Source organism: Berghia stephanieae, chromosome 1 (assembly GCF_034508935.2).
Source record: "Berghia stephanieae isolate SIO BIC M18660-M18661 chromosome 1, UCSD_Bste_1.3, whole genome shotgun sequence".
Classification (NCBI taxonomy): Eukaryota; Metazoa; Mollusca; class Gastropoda; order Nudibranchia; family Aeolidiidae; genus Berghia; species Berghia stephanieae.
Window position 1 is genome coordinate 112,594,134 of NC_088360.1, and position 11,452 is coordinate 112,605,585.

The following is an 11,452-nucleotide window of genomic DNA, read 5'->3' on the forward strand; positions in this document are numbered from 1 at the left end:
TCTACTAACTTCATCTCTTGTTGTTACCAACATAAGTGCCTGCTCCACCCACTTTTCTGAGTAGTAGTAGTAGTAGTAGTAGTAGTAGTAGTAGTAGTAGTAGTAGCCTAGAAAGAGGAGCTACGACTAGAAGGGACAACTAGCCGTTCGCGTGGCACATACCACACTTGCCTAGTGATTTGTTAGCGCGTGTTAGCAACACGCTCCTTTGCTGGCCGCCGGTTTCGCCTGGCTAGACTAGAGGGGGAGGGAGGGGAGGCCTAATTAAACTGGGCACGTTTGTGTGTACCCTTTGTTTTGTTTTTATTTTTATTGGGCCATGCGTTGTAGACACCCATCAGTGACTCTTTGTTGAAATTTAGTCTTTTCCATTTTAGTATTGAGTGGAGAACTGTTCCCACATGTTATAGACAACCATCAGTGACACTTGAGATTTCTAGATCGATAGTAGGCTAGTACAAATAAGATCTGATATATTTTAGAGATTGAGTTGAACATGGAAGACGCTGAGTTGTACATTTTGTTAATTTTGTGTCCCCCCCCCCCCCCCTTGTTTCTGTCTTTTCTCTCTCTCTCTCTATCCATCTATCCCTCTCCCCCCCCCCCACCCCTATCCCTATTTCCCCCCCCCCCCCCCCATCTCTCTCTCTCTCTCTCGCTATATTATATCTACCTACCCCTACCTATCTACCTTCCAATATATCTATCATATGTTAATATTTTGTGTCTGTGACATGCTGGACCAAAAGTATGGGAAGTGGGAAGAGTTTGTTTTGATTTTTTAATTATTTTTTTTTTTTTGGAAGGGGGGTTGTTGTTGTTGTCTCCATTCCTTTATTCTCTTTTCGTGCGGCTATGTGGTCTTGTGGTATGACACTCGCTTTCGGATCGGAAGGTCCTGGGTTCGAGCCTCGCTCGGCGCCTAGTTTAGGCCTTGAAAGACTCTTTACTCACATCCTATCACCGTACTCAGGTGTAAAATGAGTACCTGGTCGTCAACATTGTTGTCTCTGTCGGAAAAAAATTGTAACATCGCCTAACAGGCGTCATGTCTCGTTCTACATGTTACGTGTTGCTATTAGTCAGGGACCCGTTGTAAAGCGCTTTGAGCACATTTAGTGGATATTGCGCTATATAAAAGCTCACGGTTTTGTTTCTTTTTTAATAATAAAAAAAATTCTATCTTTGGATAGGACGATGTCTATCCTAAGTACTTTTCGCCAGATATAACAAACCCAGCTACCCATTCACTGCTGAATAAATAGAGATCAGAAGAAAAAAAAGCTCGACTGCACCCGGGATCAATCTCTGGCCCCTTGCGTGTAAAGAGAGTGCTCTATCAACTGATCTATCGGCCCCCCATATAATCTAATGGTGGTCTTTAAAAATACAGACGTTATAATTGTTATTTTTGAAGAAAGCTATAGTATGTGAAATTTGTATCATTTGATTAGTTAAAACACCAAACGAAATAACAATATTATTGTATCATCAAATGACAACAATGCGATAGAAAGGAGTGGTGACAACAGATAGCCAAAAGAAAAAAACCGGACCAGCTAGGTCCGAAACACACACATACACACAAACACACATCTTATAGTAGTCACATTCATTTCAAAGAATAACCCATTAAAGAAGAGGGGTGATGTCGTCAAAATAGATCATTGTCATTGCGATCATAAGTGTGTAGTAAATTAGGAAATTTACCCCGAGTAATGGAATCGTCCAAGGCGTCTCGCGGCCCCTCTTACCCCACCATACACACAAGAGGGCGTATGTGCAAGAGGGGGTTGGTGCGATTAATTAAGTGGGATGGGTGGTTAGGCGAACGACCTAGGCAAAAGGACCGAGAAAAGGCAGTAAAGAAACTAGAATCGCTGGGACCGGACATAGAAAGATAAGAAGTGAGGATAATAACGTTCAGTTCAACGGTTCGGTCTTCGGTTTGTCAGCTTGGGACCGGTCCTCCGGTCCCAGCTAAGGAACCGTGGGACCGGTTCTTGGGACCGGTCCTCAGCGCGGCACTACCTTGAATGTTTATACAGTGCACTCTGGATATGCCGACGTTGCCTAAGTCGATTTTTTTTCTTTGTCCCTCCCCCTTCTTCCTATATAACATTAGTAAAAAAACAAAAAACAAAACAAAATTCCACATAAGTCGATGTCGCTTAAGTCGATGTTCTTATCACTCATGACTACAATAAAATCACAAATAAACAAATATTTCCATTGGTTAAAAAAGCTACCAGTAAGAATTTTCAGTGGTTAAGAATATCCGCGAATGATTGGCGCTCATCGATGTGATGTAGGTGCTTTGCCTGACGTCCGTGTTCAATATATAAGCAGTATTGAATAACTTTAATTTCTCCATCTCAAATTTTACATTGTCGCAACAAGTTAAAGATATTTTTTTGGTTCTAATCCCAGGCTATCCTATGTAATCCTATGTAATGGCCCTCTTAATTAGTATCAATTTTATCAAGAATTCAAGTCAAGTCTACAGCTACAATGGCAAACCTATCGCGGAAAAGGAAAATTCGATGCATTTGGAAAGTCTGGCATGCGATAGAAAATCATCTCATAGGAAATTGGCAACCGGCTATTTCTGTCTCGACGATTTACAAGAAGCACGACCTTGACCTAGAGGCTCCTACCCTTCCGCTTTTCGCGGAATAATTTCACTTAATTGGTATACATTCCACATTCAAGGCAAACATTCCGCTTTTTCACCTTTGCAATCGAGGAAAATTTTTTTTTAAATCTCTAGTGAAAAAAAAGTGAGCTATGGCTTATTTCGTCAGCATCTCCTATGGTCAATCATCACACATTTTGTGTGTCTGATTAGTCCCTTCAAAGTGTGTGCTGTTGATGTCGGATAATATTATATGTTTGGGAAGGGGGTTAACCGAAGTATTATTATTATTATGGTGACTCCAATTTGTGAGGTCAATGACCTTGGTAATATTATATGTTGGCTTCAATCGGTAATAATATTATTGAGTACGGCCAGCTTCTTTCCCTATTTAATTTTAGCCCTGCGTAAGTGTGTGTGTGTGTGTGTGTGTGTGTGTGTGTGCTCTTGTAAAGGCGTCAAAATGAGGACATCCATAGGTTACACAAGCCACACAATGAGGACATTTTCAAATAGAGGTCCAACATTTTGGACCTCATTTTTTAAAGACCTCTATGGTCTATGTAATGTCTAGAATGAGGACCTGAAGTGGAAATAAAACGAAGACCTCATTTTGTCCACTTCATTGGTAACGTGTGTATAGCCCATTATACACATATTTTGATCTTATTTTCAGGGTTGCCAGTTTGGCATTTTAAATGCCAGATTCCAAAAATCTGGCATTTTTGAAAACCGTTTGGCATTAGAAAAATCATTTGGCATTTGGCATTTTTATTTGGCATTTTCTTTTCTTGTATATTATACTTCAAATGACACCTTTTCTTAATTATTTCTAAACGCTTAAAAACAAACATCTTCACATTTCTTTTTCATTCTTAAAATCCAACCGTGGTGTAGTGGTTTAGCACTCCACTTAGTAGTCAGTAGGTAAATAATTACCCCAACAGGAAATTTAGTATAATTCAAAAAAAAAAAAAAAATAAAAAAAAAATAAATAAAAGAAAAAGAAAAGAAAACACGCAAGCCACCAGGATATGATAGTAAATTGTCTATCAAAAGTGAGTAGTTTTCTTAGTGGGGGTGGGAGTCAACAGACTTTGGCATCTTTTTGAGTGTTTTGGCATTTTTTGAGTCTTCCCCTGGCATTTTGTTGAAAAATAATCTGGCAACCCTGCTTATTTTCACACACAACCCACGGGCTCATGAGCAAGTCATTCTCGTGTCATCTTTTGAAATGCTTTATTTGATTGGCTGATTTCAGCCAATCAAATAAGAGTTTAGTACCTAATAGCAGTTCCGATTGTTCTAGTTTCGATTTCCTGGAAAAAGTTTGCGAGGGTCTAAAATCAACATGTCTACTAAACGTTTGACTTTCAAGAACTTTTTTTCGCATTTGCAGGAATTAAATGAAAGGTAAGATATTAAATTATAGTATTTTGTTTTTATTACTTAGTAGTCACACTAATTATTCTTCATAACTTTCTTTCAGACTTTCATGTAAACACAGTTTCGACTTCGACAAAGTTGTGACTGTGCCTTGTACTTCTGCTCTTTTTTGACTATTGAAGAAAAATACCAACCGTGTCATTCGTTTTTCTTTCGGATTAAATATTCTATGGCAATATTTCCTTATTGTGTCAGCATCTATTGTAAACTTTGAAACAAATGTGTAGTTTGTAAGAATATAAGTCAATGTTTGGATCTGGTCATGACGCGCTTACTTCGATCTACATTGTTGTGTCTCGGGTGGGGGTTATAACAGGCTGGAAACTAAGTTGGCAGTGAACACTGAAACAGTTCCAATTGATATATAATTAAATAATGCATTGATAGAAATTTTCCCTGTGTGCTCGCTTTCTTGTATCAAGTCATGTAAAAAAAAAACCAACTTGATGTCTTATTAATATATAAATAAGTTAAGTAAGAATACCACTTGACCATAACGTTCTCCATCACTATCACTAACATTTTCTCTGTCACCACTACCTACAGTCACTGAACTCACACTCTGATCATGACCATCATCACCATTGTCAACAAAAATGCTTTAACTTTTACCTTTAATATTATCATTGTTGCTGTTATCGTCACTTACTTTTAATGAGTCTTTGCTCATCTCGTCTTATCATTTGTAATGGTAGACCTAATCACTGGGTTTTGATATTTCATACACAGAAAATCACAAAGAGACAACAAAGTATCAGAATCTCCGAAAGAGGATGAAGATAATGAAGTAAACAGGAAACACGACATCTTAAAACCAGAAGCAGAACTTGACCCGAGTGACCCTGATTCTATCAGAAATCCTTTCACTGATAGTTCCTCTAGTGAATGGTATGTTTTAAAAGTAATATAATTGGGATTGCTAACCTCATTATTTCTTGAAAATTAATTATCTACTCTCCTGGAATGATTCAACATTTTTTAATTATTAAGAGAAATCACGTTGACTATAATATTGATATTGATAATAATTTTGATGGTTAGTGGTCAGACTAATGACCATGAGCAATATGTGATTTTTCGTCTGGTCGGTGTGACCTTTTGAGACACTTAACATTTATTATGACATTCATCACAGATGTGAATATGGTGAGAGTACTACACTACCATGTATATTATGTAAGTTTCCAGGAAGCTGTTAGAATAAATTATATGTTCTGTGGTACCTGTTCCTTCTTTTTTCTTCTTTTTTTATGTAGCAATTTATTTTTTTAATTTTAAATATTTTATTTGTTCAATTGTTCTGTAAAGGAACAAATACAGATTATTATATATATATATATAAATATATATGAAACCATTTTCTTTCAGAGAGCCCAATTCCACCGATGAAGAAGACATTAAACTTTCAGACGAAGAGATATCAAATAAAAGTTCAAGGTAGGCAAATGGGGATTTGAAAATTCTTAGTCCAGTGTTAATCATATTGCTAAGTAAATAAAAATTAAATATATACATAAGCACCGGAAAGGCTAGTCCAAAACTGTGGGTTAATCCGTAATGAAAAAAAAAAAAACAACCTATTTCTCTATTGTATTGTCTATAGTGAATAATCTGGAAAGACGGTTAATCTGAGGTAATTTCTTGTTCCCAAACATTTCGTATTAAGCATTGTGACCTCCATTCCAATCAAAATGTCTCATTATAATTGAGATCTCATTTTAACTGATCTCCTATGAAAACAAAGTATGGTAAAAAGAATAAAAAAGGTTGCATTTATAAAGCGCTTATCTACGGTCTAAGCACTTTACAATGACAATTCACTTTCCCCCAATAAACAGCAAACATGTAACACATAGGACAAGACAGGCGACCTGTTAGGTGCGTTACAATTTAATGGGACAAGGGCAGAGCTGTCTTAACTGCCAGGTACTCATTTACACCTGAGTTGAGTGAGCTAATGCATTTAAAGGACACAACGCCCTGACAATAATTTCTGGGAGACAAGTTTTTTGTCACCCATCCATTCACCCATCATGTTCAATATGGCTTGACTATTCCAATTGATGAGACGTGGTTCCACTTCGGCCACTATTATTACAACTACTACAATAGATGCCGGATTCAAGCACGGTGTTTGTGAGGAGAGAAAAGTGTGCTTGAATGCGAAATAGACTTTATATTGTTATTTATCTCTAAAAAAAAGGGTATTTTTTTAACGCCCCTTTAAACACAGAATAGGTTATATAAAAGGCGACACCTCGGATTTAAAGTAAGTGTGCATTTAAAGTAAGTGTGCGATAGAACTATGGGATACAGCCGTGAAAACTCTGGTTTTGAGAAAAAAATTCCACTGTGGGATTCGAACCCTGCCCTCGAGGACCAAAGGCGAGTGACATAACCATTTGGCTTACTTATTTCTGTCTTATTATGATACACGTCTTTTCTTTATCTCTGGTCTTTTTAGACGTTTGCTTTGTGTGGTAATGTTTTTTATCTTTTCTTTTCTTTTTTTTTGCATGTGTGTGTTTGTGCTCTTGTAAAGGCGTCAAAATGAGGACATCCATAGGTTACACAAGCCACACAATGAGGACATTTTCAAATAGAGGTCCAACATGTGTGGAATCCATTGTGATGGTGGGTGGATGGGGTGAAAAAATGAAGATAAAAAATTGCCGACCTGACTGCTTTTGGCTAGAGTGTAAATTCATTGAAATGTTCATGTAAATTGTATCTTTTCATGAGTGGACTGAGAAAAATAAGAAAATCGCACTCCATTTTTATCCAGCCACATTATAATTGTTCTATTTCTTCTTATTTCTCAGCTACCCGGTGGATCAACACATCAGCGATTCTTGCTCTTCTTCTGGAAGTGCAAGCCCTCAGTATCCCATGCTGTTCACAACAAACACGAACGCTCCACCAATTGATATACAGCCACAATTTAAGAAATGGAGTAAATATCATTCATGTTTTTATTGTGATAAACAGATTATCAAAATGGCTAGACATTTAGAAATGAAGCAACAAAAATGAGTTATCGGTTGGCCAAATATTGTCATTGCCAAAAGGGTCTTATGAGAGAAGGAAAGCTTGGGTGAAGATAATAAAAGAAGGAGATTACAAACATAACTTTGATGTATTGGAAAAAGGAGAAGGTATATTGATTCCAAAATATCGAGGAAAAATGTACAAGTTGATGCACTTGTTCCCTGTCCCACTTGTAAAGGCTTATATCGCAAAAAGAAAGTAGCAGCTCATTCCTTAACCTGCTGTACAAGAAAACCTAGACGGGCCTATAGGGAAGGGAGTCTTATGTTACCTGTACCAAAGAATGTTTCAAAGTCCTTGTGGCAAAATGTCTTACTAAAGATGAAAGATGACTCGATATCCCAGAAGGCAAAAAGCGATGCATTGATTATTGCATTTGGAGAGCGAACATACCACAAACGTGATGTTGAAGAGCACACTGCTGGCCATATTTGTGGTAGAATGAGAGAACTTGCGCGACTCGTAATAGATTTAGAAGATCGGTCAAATGGAAATATTAAATCCCTCACAAATGCTCTCCTTGTGAAAAACTTTGACACCCTTGTCGAATCTGTCCGCAGTGTTGCAGAGTATTCGGATGAAACACATTCATTTGGGAAGGGTTCCCTTGCTCTCAAGCTCGGATTCTCTGTAAAGAAATGTGCATTCATACTGAAGTCACATGCCATCCAAAAGAGTGACCAAATGCAGAAAGATAATGCTGATAATTTTTTATCCCTTTTCACTGGAAGCTGGTGTGATCACATTTCATCATCAGCAAGCCAATCACTAGAAAGAAGGAAGTTCAACAGCCCCCAACTACTCCCTTGTTGTCAGGATGTAGAAAAACTGTACAGTTATGTTAAGAATCTAAAAGTGGGTGATTATCCCTCTGTAGCAAAAGCAGCTTTGTGTGAAATTTCTCTTTTCAACAGAAAAAGAGGTGGTGAGGTTCAGCGTTTGACTCTAGAGAATTTAGAAATGGGCAAAAAAAATCAGGAACCCGTTGATGATGAGATCATTCAATCTCTTACAGAAACAGAAAGAAGACTTGTTCAAACATTCACTCGCATAGAAATCAGAGGCAAATTCAATCGCCGGGTAGCTGTACTACTGACACACTCAATGTTGACCAAGATTGACATCATCATGAGGGAAAGAGATAGATTATCAATAAAGAGCAAATACCTCTTCGCTACTCCAAATGGAGAGAGGCCATATCGTGGAAGCGATGTCATTAGAGTTATGGCAATTGAAGCTGGTGTTTCCAATCCACATATTTTTACCTGGACGTCTTTAAGAAAACAAGTTGCAACTATATCCCAAGCTTTAGAAATTTCTGACACTGAACAAGACCAGTTAGCTCAATTTCTGGGATATGATATCCGCGTTCACCGCGATTTTTATCGCTTACCTCATGACATTCTCCAAAAGGCCAAAGTTGCAAAAATACTTATGAAAATCAACGCTGGGAAAAGCACTTCTGTGGAGGACTACTCACTGGAAGGAAATTTTGAATTGGAACCAGATAACAACAGTAGCTCAGGAGAGTCAGATATGGATGAAGAAGTGGAGAAATGCCAAAAAGACACACAAGAATTAGGGCCAAGTGAGATCAAGGAGCCATACGCTATTGTAGACAGATATGAACGTGTGGGACTTAATGAGAATTCCTCTGATACGAGAAAAAGTGGGAAAAGGCATAAATGGACACAAGCAGAAAGACATGCAGTTCTTAAACACCTTTCGGTATTCATAAGAATGAAAAAAGTACCCGGTAAAGCAGATATTGAAAGAGCAATAAATCAAGAACAATGTCTAAATGCAAGGTCATGGCGAAATGTTAAGGATTTCTGTTACAACGAAATAAAAAAATCTGTAGGAAAGTATTAGTCCAAAAATAACAGTAACCTACATGATTGATTATATCACATCCATATAAAAATTGTTGTCACTTTCTTTTTTAACCTTCTCTTGATATAAGAAATATTGTGTACATGATATCTTTCAGATATCAATGACTCTTACGATGGCTGAACATGTCTGTCTATAAAATTGCCTGTTGCTTAATAAGTTTTTTTAGCTAATGGATGATTGTTATGAAACTCAAACATAGTTTTTATTCAATAGTGTTTTTAATGGACGATTGTGTTTTATCTTTGTCTTGCTGAATGAAATGCACTATCACACATAACTTTTGTGGTGACATGAGTACTTTTAAAATTATTTCCTTTACATGATAATTTGTATTGCTATGTGGTCTAGAGGTTAGCAACACGACTTCTGATCCAGTGTTAACTGAAGTCATGGATTCAAACCCCATTGAGTAGTTGAGTCCTTGATCGGAAAAAGCGCTTAAATCCCATGTTCGAGTCTAATATGCTGCATGACCCGCCCTTTGTGTTGAGTGTTGTTGCGGCTGGGGACCCATTGTAAAGTGCTTTGAGCACGTTTAGTGGATATTGTGTTGTATAAATGCTCTCTTTTGTTAATAATTTTATATATGATGAATTGTTAAAAATGACTGTTTATAATCCAAATGCAGTCACCTGGGCTAGTCTAGTAAAAACGTTATTGTACCATTGTGGTCTGGGGATTTATTGGGAATTACAAAGTGTAAAACATGTTGATTTGTTCTTGTCTCTTTACAAAGAATACAAGGCATGTATATACAAGAATGGAATGAAGAGGTGGCAAATACAGGTTCATTTAAACTTTTCAAGAACATCAGGTCATAATTTAAATATGAAGAATACTTGAATATGGTGAACATGTCTCACCGTATTTCTATCACAAAAATTAGACTTAGTAAGTTGGCATTAGGGAGAGGCTAAATAGGCTACATTAACTTGTTCATTGGCCTTGTATGATTAATACTGTTGAGTGTATTTACTCATGGAGCCAGTGAAGGAAGGATACAGTGGGCTGAACACCTGCTTGTCTATTTTTCCTGTTCCATAGTAATCTCCAACTTGCACTTGACCTTGTCCTTTAAATGGTACTTAAGGTTTAGTGCACAGTTGACCACTACACTGCAATAGACGGTATTTTCAGGGGTTGGATAAACAAACAAGTTTGCATTTGTTTCTAATAGAACGAGGGAGATGGGGTAAAAATAAGTTAGAGAAAAAAGTATATATGTGAGCTTGGTGGGATTATTGAATATGGATATTGGCTCTTATATAACCTAGTTTGTGTTGAAAGCGCCGTTAAACCCCACAAACAAACAAACAAGAATATGAATATCACTGTCTGTTAGTTTTTCCTCGAATGTGAATGAAAGAAATATATGTTGTCTAATTCAATGTTGATTAATCGGTAATCCTAATATTCACCATTTCTTACGACTTATGAAAAGTACTGAATTTAACACTGTGAAAAGGTTGGAAATGCTATGTTTTAGAATTCTCAATCAATATGGAAGGGAATTGATGGCAACAAGAAATAAAGTACCGAAGATTTCTAATCAAGTTAAAATAGAAAATTAATCTGAGTACATGAATAGTAAATAAAGTGATATACCATCATCATCATCATCATCATCATCATCATCATCACCATCATATTTTTTTTCACAAATGTTTTTGTTATGATTTTTTAGATTGTATTTGAAAAATTGGTTGAAAACCTAATAAAAATGTTATTTGTTAAAATATGAATCATGATGCCTACATTTCTTCACTTTTTAAATGATTTGTATGATTTAGATAAATGTAATTCAATGCACTTTCTGTGTGATGGGATGAACTCAAAAAGGATCATTTTTTAATTTATTTTTCCCCGGGCCTCTAACCCTTACCGCCATGGTTAATGCTGTTACTTAATATCTAAATCCAATTCAGTGTTACTCATTTCAAACTTGAATTTATTTTTTACCTAAAGTAGTAGCTTTCATTCGTCCATCAGACTTTTATCATACCTTTTTCTGGTTAGTATTAGTTTTATTTTTACTCATTCTTTCATCAACCTTAAATGTTATTATTAAATTTATTCTATCCTGATCCTAAAGAGGAACACAGGTGAACACAGGATCCTATATTCCCCATAAACTTACTTGTTATGCTTACATGTAGCTTATAATTTTTGTTGTTTATTTTTCTTTTATATTTGATCTTTATACATCATGAATCGGCATTCAAAGCTACTAAAATTATCTATGATTTGAACCGTCGAAATATTATTTGGTTGGTTGTGTATCAGTAACAATCAAGTGAAATTTTCTTGGTTCATGATAAACATGACAACACTTATTTAATTTAGTTTCGTGAACATTCCCAATCAACGTAATTGTAATTAATACAAAGTCAATCGAAATGTGTTTAATAAAGTTTCATTTAGAATTTA

The 11,452-nt window shown here is 36.4% G+C and overlaps 1 protein-coding gene across 1 annotated transcript; it reads left to right on the plus strand.

Moving 5' to 3' along the window:
- Positions 1-3,779: 3,779 nt before the first annotated feature.
- Positions 3,780-11,452, plus strand: LOC144962751 (uncharacterized). Its single transcript, XM_078895972.1, has 4 exons — positions 3,780-4,048; positions 4,811-4,969; positions 5,450-5,518; positions 6,904-11,452. Exon 4 carries the CDS (start codon positions 7,394-7,396, stop codon positions 8,999-9,001), a length of 1,608 nt encoding a protein of 535 aa, XP_078752098.1. The 5' UTR covers positions 3,780-4,048; positions 4,811-4,969; positions 5,450-5,518; positions 6,904-7,393; the 3' UTR covers positions 9,002-11,452.